The 16,732-nt window shown below is 37.9% G+C and overlaps 1 protein-coding gene across 1 annotated transcript in view; it reads left to right on the forward strand.

The window, feature by feature from the left end:
- The window catches only part of SORCS2 (sortilin-related VPS10 domain containing receptor 2), a 505,634-nt gene extending 492,633 nt beyond the window's left edge, over nt 1–13,001 (forward strand). The window contains exons 25-28 of the mRNA XM_010003145.1: nt 1,063–1,165; nt 9,911–10,068; nt 12,558–12,637; nt 12,978–13,001. Coding sequence (XP_010001447.1) covers nt 1,063–1,165; nt 9,911–10,068; nt 12,558–12,637; nt 12,978–13,001 — 365 coding nt within the window. The remainder of the gene's footprint in view (nt 1–1,062; nt 1,166–9,910; nt 10,069–12,557; nt 12,638–12,977) is intronic.
- The last annotated feature ends 3,731 nt before the right edge of the window (nt 13,002–16,732 follow it).

Here is a 16,732-nt window from a genome sequence, read left to right on the forward strand (position 1 = left end):
TCAGAAAAATGCATCTGTTGAAGCAATTTGGTTGCACTGGCAGGCCTGAGAATGCAGAGCTTCTTTACTTCAGCCATCAACTCACTAGATATAGTTCCAGAAGTCTGAGACACAGGCTTTCATCTTTCATCTCCAAATCAACTAATGTGAAGTTTGCTGTAGGGTGTCAACAATGCTAATCTAAGATAAATTATATGCTTTTTCTCTGTTTAAAACAAATGGAAACAAGTGCTTTGCATGCATGTCCTGAATCTCCAGATTTGTTGTGTACCTGGAAACAGGCTAGGGAGAGTATGTGTGCAGGCCTTAGTATTTTGCACTGAGGTATCTTGAAATTGTTTTAAACAGAAAGTTCAGCTTTGACTTGAACTTTGTGTTAGAATGGGGCATAATTCTTATTTGTGTATCACATCCCATAATATAACCTTCTTTCTTATTTCAGTGTATTTTGGGAGAACAACTTAGCTGACCACAATGTTTTTCTGAAAATACTGGTGTGATAATTTTACCTGTCAGCTCTCTGCAGAAGATGAAGCTCTTTTACAGTTTTGTTGTGGTACCTCATCTGGTTCAAAGGGCTGACCTGCATTAGCCAGAGCAAAAGGCTGGGATTGAAAGAAGCCCATGTTCACATCAGCCTTTACCGACATATGACCTTGATGAGCTCATTTGTTGTTCAGAGCCTTAGTTTCTCCTCCATGAAATTAATACAGCCCTGCTTTTGCAACCCCTGTACGTAGGGTATGTAGTAATTTCCTATGATAACTTTAGATTCCCAGAAAAAAAACCACCACTGAGTATGCAACTAATTTAATCTTCAGGATTTTGTTTTCTGTTTCTTTTGTTTTTCAATTGGTTCTCTGTCCTTCAGTCACAAGTCACCAATTAATTTTATGTGGTTGCCTTTTTGAAGAAGCTACAGAAGGAGTGAAAAAAAAAAAAAAAGGTTACATAAGTAAAAAGAAATGTTTTTGATCTGGCAATTACATTAAACAAAAGGCACAAGAATGTGACTGATCTGAAAGAGGACTAGCTAAGTTGTAATTTCATTGTGTATTTCAGACTCTCAGAGGATTGGAGGAGGCAGTGGCTACTGGGCTATTGTGGTTCTCTTTGTTATCTGTCTAGTCGCAGTTGGGGCTTTCATCCTCTACAAGTTCAAAAGGCAAGTAAACCTTAATCAACATCATATACATTTTTAGAGTAGATTTATTCACAGATCAGCAAAACAGTTTTTTATTTGAAAAGGAGATTTCTTGAAGAACTGCAAAAAGCCCACCACTAGGAAAATTGTGTTTTTCTGACCTTTTCAGACATGAAGGTACTGTGCTGATGCTTGCTTTCATTTGCTGTGTTCCAAGATAAATAGCAGCAATATGGGAACTATGGAGAGTTTTTTCAGCTTATCTAAATAATATCATCAAGAAACAGAGCTGAGTTAAAATATTATTCCTGATTAATTCCTACCTCATTACTCCTAGCAGTTATGAATAAACTAAAGCTATCTGCAATGCTGATTTGCTTTAAAAAGTAGTTTTATCAAAACCCAGATCTCTCTGGAGTTTGTCTTCACACACGTTACATTTTAATTGCTGGGGCAATGCCTTGTGGAATGACTGATGAAAATAGATTAACATTCATTTGACTCTAGATTGTGTTGAGGGGAGAAATAATTCTGGAAGTGGCCCTTATGTGAGACATTCTCAAAATTGACAAGGGATGCCAGGCCAGCCTTTGAGAGTCCAATGTGTTTTTAGTCTGCAATAGATTTTAGTCAGGTCCTGTGGTGCTGTGTAGTTTAAACAATTGTGTTCTTGTTCATGCATCTGTGTTATCAATGCGTACGGTCTTGGTCTTTTTGCATCTCTGGGCCATTCAGAAGTTACTGGGTTTGAGCATTCTGAAAACAAGCCTTCATCATCATCGAATCCTGGTGTCTTTACTCAGCTGAGAATTCCTATTGATTTGTCTTCTTTTTTAAAGTTTGACTTTTATTTGAAATAAACGTAAATTCATAGCAATTGGTGCAGCACTAAGTTTGTGATATCAATAAGCATAGACAGCATTTTAGTATGAGTTTGTTTTTGAGTCAATAGAGAGAACCCTTTTTTTCCAAAAATACCTTCATTTTCTCACTGCATCACCGAGGTCTCTTAGAGCTCATAGTGGCTGATCGTTCTAAAGGACAAAGCACAGAATGCTGTACCAGACTGTCTACAACTGAATAAAAGCCCATTTTTCTATTTTAGATGCCTGAAGCAAGGAAAATCATAAAAATTGTTGATGTGATGTAGTTATATTGTTTCAGTAGCAATACATGGTGGATTTGCTGTTTGTATCGTGGGATCATAAAACTTGCTTGTGCTGTCTTTTGAAAGCTGTATGATTTATATCTTTTATTAGCTCTTTAATGAGAGTAATTAAATAACAGACACAAATACTGCATGGCAAAAGAAGCATAACATATTCAAGAAAGGAAGAAAAAACCCCTATTTTCATTGAGTTATTATTAAAATGTCCAGCGAACCACTGCTTTAAAAACAGAGCTTTTATTAAGGAGGAAACTACAGTAGAATTTAAGAATTGCAAGCCTTAATGTTGCTAACACTTCTATAATAATTTGTGAAAATAATTTGCATTTAAATTTTCTTGGAGTTTAATTTAGGTGTAAGTGAGGAGAACTATGAGATAAATTCACGTTTCTGAACACTGCTATGGCATTGATGAATGACCACGCAGTAGTATTCAGCTTTAGTCTGTATCGTATTTGTCCCTGAGATATCTGAGATATCTGAGAGAATTTTTAAAAAATATTTCTGCTTAGCTTTTCTGAGATGACAAATATTTTTGGTTGCCTCCTTCATGTGCAGTTTCATCTTCAAAGAATGTTGAGTGCCTGATTGGTGCTACATTTGAAACCTCACTTTTTCCTCATGTGCTTCCTATGAGCTCCTCTCCCACCAACTTTTTAATCCCTTTTAAAAAAGTATTTATTATGTATATAAAGATGGATGGTAAATTTCTGGATCTTCGTGGAGTACTTACTTGCAAGTACACTCACTTCCAAGTCAGTACAGTGAGTATATGTTTCCAAACTGGTCTGTAGGGACTGAGGCTATGAGTGTCCTTCATAGATATAATGGTTGTAATGCACAAAGGCAGCTTGTCAGTATTATATGCCTGTATATTAAAATTTAATCTGCTGAAATAATGCTGTAGGAAACAAAAAATGTTCAATTTCAGGAGATAATTTCAGCAGAATTACACTCTTTGGGCCCTGTGGTAACTCAGAGAGCAAATGCAAATATAAATATAAATTATTTCAACATAGAAATTACAGACATGTATCAGGTGTTGAAGTGTTAATACTGTCCATAATTTTTATTTATGATTCACAAAATTAAGCAGACAGAAGACATTTGGTGGTGTTTTTCTTTCATTTGTGGAAGCTAATAATCAGAAAATAGTCAGTTTTCCCTTCAAAAAAAGTATTAAACCACATTTTTTTCCAGAAGTCAGGGTAATGTTTATTAGTCTGAGTTTTATCACTACACTAATTGTGTCTGTAAGACAGTTGGCACTGGGGCACAGTCAAGGCAGGTGGTTTGCAAAAGATTTCATGGACATACCTTGGACTATTGCCTCTCTATTTCTCTCTCTTTGCTGTCCCAAAGGACAGTTCATTACTTAAGTTTAAGCTTGATACCTGAAAAGATGCAAAATGGAAAGACTGGCTTTCAGATAAGATGGTGACTGGTTTGGCAGAGAGATTACAGCTCAGAGTCTTAATTTAAAGTAATTTTTGTCAGGTAGAACTGCAAGATGAAAGATGGTGTTGAAGAGACATCAGGGACTATTCTAATACCTTTTTCATTAATCTTTAAGGGCAATCAGGACAGCTATGATGAAACTTGCTGCTCCTATTTAATTTCTCGTTTTTTGAAAGCTGCAATACCCAGTGCTAAAAGTTGGTGTCCCTTGCAACAAGTAAATCTCACAGAATTAGTCTGGGGGAGAGCGGTAATCTAAAAATAACAGTTCTGCATAAGATTCTGTGTCAGATGCTCTGTATGCAGAAAACAAAGAGGGTGGTTTATCTAATTAAGTAGGGGGATAGGGGAAAAACAGGCAGATCCACACAGAGGCAGTGAGATTTTGGCTGATTAGTTACATGCATAGTGAAAACCAGTGCTGTCTCATCACTCCTGAAGGAATGGCCATTAAAAAGCAAAGATTAAAATACTACAATTTCTCACTGCTCAAAACTAAATTTGTAAGGTCTGCTGGAAAATCAGAGCTCTCATGGCTGTCTAGGTTGCATCATTTCTGCTATGCTTAGCTCCCAAATACTTAATACTTATGCATTGAAGGCATTTATAGTTTGGTCTCACCACACACACTTTATCTAATGGCCTATTTCTGCACCCAGCCACTTCTTGCCAGGAACATGTGCTTGAAAAACTGGTGCCAGTGTCCCTGGAGCTCATGGAATAACTCCTGACAATCCCAAGAGCAGTTAGTTGCTTTGGAGAAGAAAACAAACAAACAAACAAACAAAAAAAAACAAGTAAAAGCAAAAAAGTCTTGAGACACACAGGGTTTTGATCCTTTGTGATCAGAGTAGACAAGCAAATCATCCACTAAATGAAAAGTCAATTTTAGGTGATAAATCATAGAATCATAGAACTATTCAGGTTGGAAAAGACCCTTGGGATCACCAAGTCCAACCATCATGCTGATGGTTTTAAAAATTAATTCTAGCCATATCCCACAAATGAACAAAAGTTGGTTTAGATCATTTGGGGGATGAGTTTTCTGCCTGGCAGCACTAAGTGAGAGGTGATAGCCAAGCTGCTGGCTATGGCTGCAGCACAAGGGGCAGTGCAGGAAATGGACGCCAGTGGCAATTGAGCCAGGAGTCATTTGCCTTTTCTTTGCTCTTACATTTTGAGGATGGGAATCACCAATCTGGTGCCTCAAGGAAACAACATGATGCAATACTCAAGAGTATGCTTCAGTTGTTAAAGCATCCAGGTAAAATGGACTACAGCTGCTTCCTTTGACCAGAACAATATGAAGCAGCTGGAGGGTTTTTTTGAGAAATCAGGTCTTTTTTAAATAGAGATCTGAGACCTGCATGTATTTTTCTATACCATAGCATCTTTACTAAATTTGGTTCAGTAACAACACAGTTTTTCCATTCCCTTTGAAACAATGTTTATATTTTTTGTGGGTTTCAAGTTGCCATCCAAAAAATATTTCTTAATCCTTTGAGGGCAAGTTTGTATGGTGTGGGGTCCTGGGCAACAGTACAGAGAAGGCAAATAACACTGTCTGCACTAGGCACAGTGGAAGAAAGGAAAATTATCTTAGCCACATCAAAGCTGCCATATAATTATCATGTTACATCTGTTAGATCTGAAATAATCCTTCTTTTTTACTTCTCTATAAGAACAGGATATTGGAGTAGCCAAACCAGAGCAAAGACCTGGCTTTTCTGCTTAGGTATTTTACCTGGTTAATAGTAGCAAATTCAATTTAAAAAGTGTGTGATTCTGTGAAAAACTTCATCTTTTAATTTCTATGCAAACTACTGCCTGTGTACTAAATGGTGCATACTTTGTTTTCACAAATAGCTGTGAATCTACTTCAACCAAATTGACACAATTCTGTTTGTTTTCCTTTTTCCCACCCACCTCCAAATGCCACTTCTAGTAAATGAGCCCCCTCCTGGGTCATTTCCACAAACTGGAGCAGAACTGTGTTATCTTTCTGCCTCATTGACTTACTGTCTCATTTTCAGTCTCTGAAGAAAACCTATCGTTTTTCCCCACCTTGCTTATACTACTTTTATGTTCCATGAGAGCAAGTTTAGTCCCAATCCACACCATTTAATTATAAAAAAACAGGCCCTAATCTAATGTTCCATAATATTTCATAAAAACATCCTCAGAAATCAAAGTAATAGCGTGTAGAAAAGATACCTGAAATGAAAGAGGCAAGTGAATCTGGAGTACTGTAAAGCACAAAGTCTGAATATTAATCCAAACATAATAAAGCCAACACCACAATGAAGTATTCTGTTTAATGGATTATTATTGTTGTTAGTTTTATTTAAATTCCAAGAAAATGCTGCATTATTCCATATTCTTTGCCATGTGAATAGATTCCTAGTTTTTATACTAAGCAGAATCTTAATCAAGCCTCTGGAAAATTAATGATGTTGCATAAAGGCCAATGAATATTGGCTCCACAATGAAGGAACTGAAAGCCAAATAAACTGGAGAGTTTAAGAGAGCGGGAATCAATATCTCATCTCCCTCCTGCTGTTCCTTACTGCTGAACATTTTAAAGTGCAAACAGTTTTGGGTATGAAGTGATTAGAATTTGTGAATATAGGGAGGAAAAAACTTTCTGTAGTATCTTCTGAAAGGTGTGGGGCCTGGAGAGCTTGGTGAAAGCCACGTGCCATGAAAGCCATGTTGATTACTACTTCTGTGCGGAATTAAGTCTCCAGTTCATATTTTTATGGTACTCAAAGCAGGCATGAATATTTCTTCTTGTTCATGATTGACATAAAATGAAAATAAATGAAATAAATGAGTGAATAAAATAAATGAGTGAATAAAATAAATGACATAAAATAAAAATGCTACAGAGAAAACAAAAGGAACTAAATATGTATTTTCTCCAGTGACTGATGTGAAGCACATGCATTCTGCAGCTGAACAGTAAACCCCAAAAGAACCTATTGCACAATCTTTTCCTCTGTTCTTATAAATGTGCTTTCAATTTTCCTATTGCTGATATAAATCTCTTGGGTCAAATTCCATGTCTTGTCATGTTTTCACAGTAGTCTTTTATGTAGACCCAAGCATTGCAGCTCTGCCTACTTCAAACAGCTACATTGGACTCAACATAAATTGCTTCCTTAAGAAGAGCAAAGCACATCAGAGTACACAAGAGTTTCTCTCAGTAGTATTAGGGGTAGCAGATTCTTTCTGTTAGAGTAGTGTTAAAGCAGTGAAGAGCAACTGGAAAATTGCCAGAATCAGGCCCATCTCTAGCAGTGATTCAGTAATCCACATCCTGTTTCATCCCACAGTGCAGTTGTCCCTTATAAACAGAACATCTGGCACATGTGTTAGAAATGACTCCAGAAGAGACTTGAAGTATCATTTTCTTCAGTCTTGTTGAGTGTCTTCCTTGCAGAACTGAGCCAATATGAAACACGTAGGGATATCTGTGATGTGTAAAAGGTCAAATGCTTGCAGTGGATGCCTTCACAAGACTTGTTATATTCTCCTTCCTCCCACCCATACTCCATGTTATAATCCAAGTTGCTTTCCTCTGTAAGTATGAGGAGCAAAGGGATGTACAGAAGAGAGACTGAACACCTCAATTTAATACCTTCCATGAAGAACCTAGTAGTTAGTGATTTGGCTCACGAGGTTTAGATGAGGGAGGAATAACAGCTTATGTGTTATCTCCTTTTATCTGTACCCCATAAAGAAGTGCTCTTAACAACAATAGGTTTTGTGGTTATTTGTGAACTTGTGGAGAGGTTTGTGAGGTTTCTTCATTCAGGAACCCTTAATATGTTTAATAGTATGTCTTGTGATTCTGGTGATCTCTGACTAGGAAGTCTTGCCAAAGACATGAGTTGAAGCCTCAGGATTTACACCAAAGGACACACACCTTGTTGACCTGTCCAGACAGGTCCTCCAGTCTGGGCAGAGAACACTTAGACTCACAGCTCTGCTCCCTGTACTTAACTTCAAAGGTCAGATGTGCCATATGGGTTTGCAATGGGTAACATTTTTATTGTGTCAAAAATATTTTGATAATGCCATTGATGCTTCTACAGTCTGCCATAAATAGTTTTGAGAAGGTCCCCTAATTATTACAGAAACATATGTGCTAATTCCTGCAGCTGTAATGCAAATATATTCTTGCGTTTTTTTTCCCTTAGGCATTTGGTGGTGGACTGACAGTGAGCAATTTGACAGGTTTGATGCAGGTCTGATTGAGAGGGATGTTGTTTTTCCACATGACCAGTTTCATTAGCAGACATATTAAAAACAGTCTAGAGTTACTGGCCCTGGAGAAAAAAAATCAAAATTAATTACCTAGTGTATTTGTTTTGGTAATGAGGAATGTCTTTGCCCCTTTCAATGGAGCTTCTTTCATCCAGTTAATGGTAGGAGAGTGATGTGGGGCTTGGCTTTATGTGGATGTTTGTGTTGGTGGAGCCCTCAGACCTGTTGAAGTGGTCATAATAACACAGTGTTGTGCCATCAGATCCTATTTCCATCCTTGTCATTTGCATTTCATTAGTCCTGTGCTTTATTTACTCCATGCTCACAGAGATCCAGAAGAAAGCAAGAGCAATCAGATTTATTTCTGTGTGCTGCTTATAAATAATGTGATAAAATACTTGATTTATATATATATATATAATTTGATGTGTATACATATATCTATACAGGTGTGTGTATGAACATACATAGATATCTAGGATGCAGTTCATCTCTTGGATATCTCAAACTAAAGGAAGGAGATCCTCTTCAGTCATCTTTCATTGTTTTGCATTTTCTATGCATTCTAATTATTTTATGGAATGGAAGGTGCTCTTCAAAATAGTTTGCTGCAGTAACTTTTATCTCAAACTAAGATGGTGACAGTTGCTAAAGAACCTTTCTTCTGAAATGACATTTAAAGACAGATCATCATCAAAAGCCTAAAGAAAACAGAGCAACCTATGTATTTATCCAGCTTTCAGACTGCTGCCAGAATATGGAGCAGAAGATGGTTGTTTTTAGAGAGATGCCTAAATATTAGTGTCACTTTTTCTGCCTTCATGGTCTAAAGGAACTCAGCAGAAACTGCAGCTTAACCTCAGCAGTTCAACTCCCTTTTCTCTTCTTTTTGTTGTCTGCCCACTGCAATAATCTGTGTTTAAGCACATACTTTGACAGCCATGATCTGCTGTTGTGCTGATCAAGCTGTCAAGCCGCTTCTTGAGGTGGAGGAAACAAAGCTCACAAACTGCAGCTCCCTCATCAGAACTGTCTGCTTGATGCCTAGGAAAGAACGTCCTTATGTGCCCACACAGTTTGCATGTGAATGCAGCTGCAGCAAAGGATATGGCTGTTAAGAAATATTTAAACCATACATTCTGTTTCAATGTTAAAAGTCCCTGATTATTTCCTTTGATTTTACCAAATCTAATTTAACTCAGTCTAGTTAAGAACTCTTTATCACTACTGTCTTGAGCTTCCTAGACTTAGCCATGGTGCAAATTGCTCACTAGAGATGATAGCACCATGTCTTATTTACCCTTATTGATGCCTGTTTACCTTTTTACCTGTTGATCCTGGCCTTCTGGTTCTTCACTCTCTGCTCCCTTTCCATTCTTTGTCTCCTGGTTTTTCTCCTGCTTCTTTTTCCTCCACCCTGATGAAATATGAGAGTGCCATTCAATGCTATCACCCCTCAATCGCAGCCCACCTCACCAGGAAGATGTGATTCCTGGAACCAGGACTGAGTGCTTGTTGAGCCTTTTTATTGCTTCAGCTCTTAAAATATTTTTTTCTGTTTGTTTTTTTTTTAGTATTTGTTCTTTTCAGTATCGTTAGTTGTCTGTCAATCCTAGTCAGAAGTTGATGCTTAATTATTACATTAGTGTAACCATCATGATAAAGAGGTTTTATAAAACTTGAAAGAGTTTTGAATAAAGAATAAGGAGTTGGTAAGTTTAGGTTGTGAACACAAACCAAGGGAAGGGTGGGATGGGTGCTATTTTGTGATTCTGGAATGACTTTGCTCTGTTGGAGCTCTGCTCCAGTGCCAGCATGTGCGTGGCACAAAGGAATTCTACCACAAGACCTTTTCTCCTTGTCCGATTTAGGAAACTGCCAGGCAGAAATGTGTATGCCCAGATGCACAACGAGAAAGAGCAGGAGATGACAAGCCCTGTAAATCATAGTGAGGACACCCAGAACATCATCCAGGGTGAGGAGTTTATTGATGATGATCTGGACTCTCAAACACTAGGTAACGCAAGAGGTAACTTCATTTTTGGTTCATAAATTTCCATAAGTAATTTATTTTTAATTGATTTTTCCTTTCATTTTAGCTTTTTTTTTTTTTTAGCTTTTTTTTTTTTTTTTTTTTTTTTTTTGCTCAGTTTCAGGAAGAAACAAATAGTACACCACTAGCAAAGGATGATCTCAGTTATATTTTTTTGACTTGTTTGTGATACAGGCTAATGTCAGGAGACATACATGGGCAATTTTAGAGAGAAATTATATCTGTTAGAATATAATAGATATCACTTGAATTAACTCAATAATCCCCCAAATTAATGGAAAATGGAGTTCAGCCCAGAAGGATTTGTAGTCAATGTTTCCATGATTTCGGTTGGGTTGTGTCTAGATCCATTGCTATATCTGCCATCATATTCTAGTGGCATTTAAAGTTTTCATTACTAGGAACATTTACTCCTGTATAAAGCATATAAAAAATCTGCCCTAGCTTAGTTTTTTCTTCATTTTCTGCTCAGTTTCAGGAAGAAACAAATAGTACACCACTAGCAAAGGATGATCTCAGTTATATTTTTTTGACTTGTTTGTGATACAGGCTAATGTCAGGAGACATACATGGGCAATTTTAGAGAGAAATTATATCTGTTAGAATATAATAGATATCACTTGAATTAACTCAATAATCCCCCAAATTAATGGAAAATGGAGTTCAGCCCAGAAGGATTTGTAGTCAATGTTTCCATGATTTCGGTTGGGTTGTGTCTAGATCCATTGCTATATCTGCCATCATATTCTAGTGGCATTTAAAGTTTTCATTACTAGGAACATTTACTCCTGTATAAAGCATATAAAAAATCTGCCCTAGCTTAGCTGGCAACTTTCTAGTATCCATGGGGTGATAAGGAACTCATGTGGGAAACTTCTGTGACTGCTCCTCAGTGCAGATGATTTCAGTGTCAGGTGGTAGTGTATATCCTGACTCCCTGTGGTTGTTCTTAATGTAACATGGAGTGCTGATCTATAAAGTTTATTTATTGTAAAATTTACCATTGTGTTCAGACTGCTTTCACATTGGTCTGAAAAGTGTAGAACAATAGATAAAGCTCCCCAGTTCCATTTCTGTCTGTTTTGTGAAAATAAATCAGATAAGCCAAAGCCTTTGGGATTTGTAGCAGTAGATTCATGGTGTACCAGCCAACTGTAATGTCTTCATGAAACCACGGAAGAAGATGTGTTTTAGCTGCACCAGAGGTAGCCTGGGGAAGGACAGAACTTTGGCAGAGGAGAGAGTTCTTTATCTTGGGTTTCACCTTTATAATTTGATGTCTTTATTTTCATTTGCTGAACTGTGTGCTGCTTCTAGGTTCTTGGAGGTGTTAGCTTTGAGCACAAGGGAAGAATCCGGTCTCCTGCTTTGCTCTGTGTATTTCTGTCTTTCCTTTGACAACTTTTGTCTAGGAGTATCACTGTGTTTTCATTCAGAATTTGCAAGATATCCTTGACTGTGCTCCTGACTTTATCGGAGTTATTCCAAAAACAATCCTGGAAAAACAAAGTTTCCATTAAAATTGTTTAATCAGCTCATCTCCAGAGTCTTTAGAGGAGAAGGCTGAGTGTTAACAAAGTCCTTCCAGATATGCCTATTACAGTGGAGCATTCAAGTGCCTCTAGTAATGTACAAAAGCATAACTTAATGATAGAAAAATCCCTTTTGCTCTATTTATATAAAACACCTTGGGATGCTGGAATAAAGAAATGCTATCCTGATTTGTAACTCGTTCTAAAGTAATCCTTACTTGCTCTGCCGTCCTTATGCAGGTAAAATAATTTTCTTCTCTGTGGGGAGAGCATTATTAGGGTTAAAGAGTGCAAAATCATGATGTTTTGATGTGAAACCTGAAACAGTTAGCAAATGCAAATCTCCAGGTTATTTGTGCTTCTGCCAGGTTGTCAACACCAGCAGCATTTCCAGCAGAATATAGAGTTCATTTTTGTGGATTATAATAATCCACATTTGTCAGCTACTGTACAGCTTTTAGACACAAGTCTTCAAGACATAAAACTATACTTATGCTCACTGTACTGTTTTGTTACTTGCAATAGTTTCCACTAGCTCCAGAATTGCTCAGTACTGCTGAGAAAATATTTCTGTTAATGATATTCCTCTATTTTATCTGTGGCTAGAGTATGAAACATGTTACAATCCCTGCCTTTTATTCTGTTTTACGACATTGTTTGCAGAAGATTCCTATGCTATGGAGATCCCTTCTAGTTCTGGTGAGCTTTCTCCCTCCCTGTTGGGACATGTCAGTAGCAGTCTCTGCTCCATGCACAGCAGGGAGGTACAGGCCTGGGTTTCTGTTTGTTCTCTCTCTTCTCAATAACTTTTGAATTTCCACAGTACAGTATTTCCGGACTCACCCATCCACTTTTTTTGTTTTCTATATATTTTATGTTGCCTACTTTATCGCAACCCCCACCTTGGGACTCCTCAACACCATTACCTTGCAGTGACTCCTTCTGGGAGAAGTGGCAACTTGAACAGCTACAGAGTACCCTTATTGCTGATGCCGGTCAGTGTCCAGTCCCAGGTCAGTGGCATGTCGAATGGACGCCTCAGGTTCCATTCTCCTCCCTCACCTGCACCCCTCGAGACAACTACACTTTTTTTAAGCCACAAAGAGAACCAACTTATGCTGTCACTGGGATAGAAACCCTAGGAATTTGCCACAAATCCACCACCATGAGCAAAAGCTTTGTGCGAAAGTACGCTGTAGGTACATGGAGCTGTTGCACCAACCTTCACCTGACCTGTTGTTTGATAAAGCCACTTTCTTTATGTGTTTGACTTTTCCCTGCAATAAAAGGGGGATTATTTATGAAATGCCTGAAACACACTAATGCTGGCCTTTTGTTTCTGTGTTTTCGTAGGCAATCACTCAGGCGTGGTTTTGAGCATCAACTCTAGAGAGATGCACAGTTACCTGGTTAGCTGATATTTACCGCTGAACACAAAAACCGAAAGACTCTTCTCTGTATCATTTTATTTTTCCCTGGAGATGCTAAAAAATTGCAAATATGACTGTAAATGCTGGTGGAGAGGTTTGTTATCAGTCCTGTGGAAAAAAAGGGTCCATCATCAGTTACCAAGGGAGAAGGATAATACATCTTGTATTCACTCCATGGCCTGGGAACTCATTACAATTGAAAGTCAAACTATGGTAGCAAATTTGTAGCCCTAGGCACCTTATTTCTTTTCTGTATATGCTCTAGTCCTTTATGTTTATTTTTAGAAAAAATTACTGTAACTTTTTAATTATATTTTTAATTGAAGTATTCAGCAGAAGGCTGGCACTCTTCAGCCTAAAAAGGTGATTTTTACACAAGCAACTAGACCAGAACAGATGATTGGTTGATCATGATGACTTTTTTTATAGGAGGCCAAGTGTTTCTGTACTGGGGGAGGACTGAGTGAGGAGTCAAATGCACTCCTAGTCGTTAAAACAAGCTCTTAAACCTGTGTGAGACAATCTAATTAATTTAGGCTTAGGCTCTTCTGTGCATTAAAGGACGTACAGTGTTAATTAAGATATCTCATAATATAGAATAATACTCTTCTAAGTGTAGCAAGTCCTGACAAACCATCAGCACCCGTATTTCCCCAATCCTACCCTGTTTAAAAGAAATACACCAGCTTGATGCTGTTTCCAGACCAGGTGCCTTCACTTGCGGATGGTCATTTCCGTTGCCCTCTTCTTGTTTCCTGAGCAAGCTCCTCTAGGACAATGGCAGCTGCCAGATGAGTTATCCTGTAAAACCCCATACTGTCTCTTTTTAAATTTACAGAGAGTGTAAATACCTCTTTTAAGTCACTTTCTTTGTATGGTTATTTTTTTAAAAACTTCCTCTCAAGGCGGAGGCTCCAGGTAGGTCAGAGCTCTCCTTGGGCATGGCTGGGTAGTCATCCCCTTCCCACTCTCATCCTCCTTGGGGATTTTTGTTGGCTGTTTGCCCTTGCAGGCAGGGGTGGGCAAAATCTTACCTGACCTTTTCCGCTCGGGTTGGTTTGACAATCCAGAGAGGTATGAGGAGGGTGGGCAGTGATTTAGGGGTTCCTATTTCCTTGCTGTCATCACAGGGTGTCACTCAGTCCCTACCACCGCTGGCCCCCATTTCTGCAGGGAGGGCGGTGGGGCTTCTGAAGGAGCTGCCTGGGGAAGGCGTGTGAGTTAGGTCAGTTTCCTAATCCCAGTTCAGTGAGTTGGGCCAAAATTTCCTCGTCCTGACCTGTGCATCCCTGGGGAATGATGTGCAGTGAATCCACACCCTGCTGATGTTTAGCCTGTGGTTTATGGAGCTATGTAGGAGATGGACTGCAGTGGGATGAATTTAAACATCTGACATCCTATGTGTCACAGCTGCCTGGGATTAGGATGCTTCTCTCAGAAACCTGTATAATATCTTCACTTTTTGCCTTTGATAGAGAATAAATAGCTCTTTACTCACTGAATGTCGTACTGATGTTAGTGGCAAACTCACACACCACCTTGCTTAAGGAGGATACAGATAGTTACCTACATCTTTCTGAATAAACAAATGGAAAATAATGAATGCTGGTAAAACAGAAAGGAACTGTCTTAAAATTATCATATGCATTCCACGTAGCTATGGATATCCTAAAGCATATTGTCATGAAATGCAATGGACTGGGATGTCATAATTCAGCATAGTACTGTAGGCTCTCACAAATCCCACAAGATGTATGTGTAAAGCACAAGAAAATCTAGATTATAAACCTACTGCAATGAACTAGGTGGAAAAGCTTAACTCAAGGTTCTCAAAAGTGCTTGCTTTGCTCAGGAAAATACATTTTTTTTAAATTGTTCTAAATTTTCTGCCTATATAGTTATAGAGTGCCATGCAAACCGAGTTACAGAGAAGCAGTGCTCTCGCTGACTGTTATATGCCAAACTCTGCAGAAATCCAAGATGTCAGATGTATCTGAGCCTGGGTTTCTTGCAGAGAAGTGCAAATTATAAACATGCGGTGCGTTGGAAACTCTCGGGATAGTTACACCAGAGGCTTTCCCTTCTCACCAGCTCTTTATGCTTTTTCTAGTGGAAATGAGCTGGAATTGAGAATAAAATAGTATTACAAACAGCTTACTTGTTCCTGTTAAATAAATCTGAAGTGGGTTATTTGTATAGGGCAGGTGAGCGGCAGATGACCCTCATGGACAAGGGATAGGATGGAAGTTCTAGCTTGGGATTGTAGTTCTAGCTTGGAATTGTTTTCCCATGGTTTATCTTCTTGGCAAAGGACGCTGTTGGAACTAAGTCACACACCTAATTTATGCTTTAACAGCTACTTTTATACATTTAATACAGGTTGATTTGTGTCTCTGATCCCAGGAGTCTTTTGGAACACAGTAGAATATTTAACTGCTTGGTACTCTAATTAACACTTAGCACAATATAGTGCCTGTAATAATGTTTTTCAATGCTTATTAATTTGATTCACGCAACACTCCTGTGAGGTTGGTTTGTCATGTCTTAAAAACACTGTTTTCTAAAGATATGTCAGTATTGCCATAACTGTATTAATAATACCCAGCAAATAATAAAGGCAGCCTTTCATACCCTGGCAAGAATAACTTTAAAATCAATTATTTAAAACTGAGAAAAATACTATTTCCACTTTCCTATTCATAGTGTCTTGGTTTATCTTTAAATGAAGTACTAGCTTTTTAATCTCTTGAATTTGTCCATGGTATCTTAGCATTTTATCTTTTATTTATACCTAAAATCCTGATACATGCATCTATAGAAGCACAGAGTTCTTTCTATGATCACACATGCATGTACACACATGCAGCATTTGTACATATTCCAGTTAAATTTGTCAGCGAGGAAGGGTGATTTGATGGCTAAGAAACAGAAGATGGCTGTCAGGCACTCAGAATTTGGGCAAGTTACTTAACCTCTATGTGCCTCAGTTTCCCCACCTGTAAAATGGGGCTGATATTAATTACCTACCTCACAGGGGTATTGTGAGGCTTAACTAATTACTGTTTGTTCTGGGTCTTCAAAGTGGAAGAATGTTGTGAGCATAAAATATTAATAGTTTTGCTTTCTTTGTTTTACTTGTATTCTTGCTGTTACTAGTAGTAGAATATTGAAACCAACTGCAATTAGGTATAAATGTAAAAAAAAAAAAGTGTAATCTGGAAAAGGTACATTACTGATATAAAAAAAAAAAGTAATTTGATTTAAAATACTGTTATTGGAACATACCTTGCATGGTAGCATTGCAACAATGACTGTGATTTTGCTAAGTTACACATTAGTATCTTGAACATATTTTTCTGCGGTGTTATTTGGTCAAAAGCCTTAGAATAATGGGTAAAGTGATACTTATCAACACTGATATTGAACTATACTGAAACCAGTAATAACTGGTGGTGTACTGGCCTTATTTATGTCTTTTGGCCTTCCTAAACTCTTATGTATTTGTGATTTTAAAAACATCCTGTGCTTTTCAGAGCTCTCCAAGGAGTCCTGATGTGAGGCATTCTAGCAGACCCATCAAGATTTACAGCTGTTATCTTTGCTTTCACATTTGACACTGAATGTGTCAAATGGTCCATCTGTGAAGTGCTCAGAAATACTCAGAAAACATGTAGGGAA

Source organism: Chaetura pelagica, unplaced genomic scaffold (genome assembly GCF_000747805.2).
Source record: "Chaetura pelagica isolate M959 unplaced genomic scaffold, ChaPel_1.0 scaffold147, whole genome shotgun sequence".
Taxonomy (NCBI): domain Eukaryota; kingdom Metazoa; phylum Chordata; class Aves; order Apodiformes; family Apodidae; genus Chaetura; species Chaetura pelagica.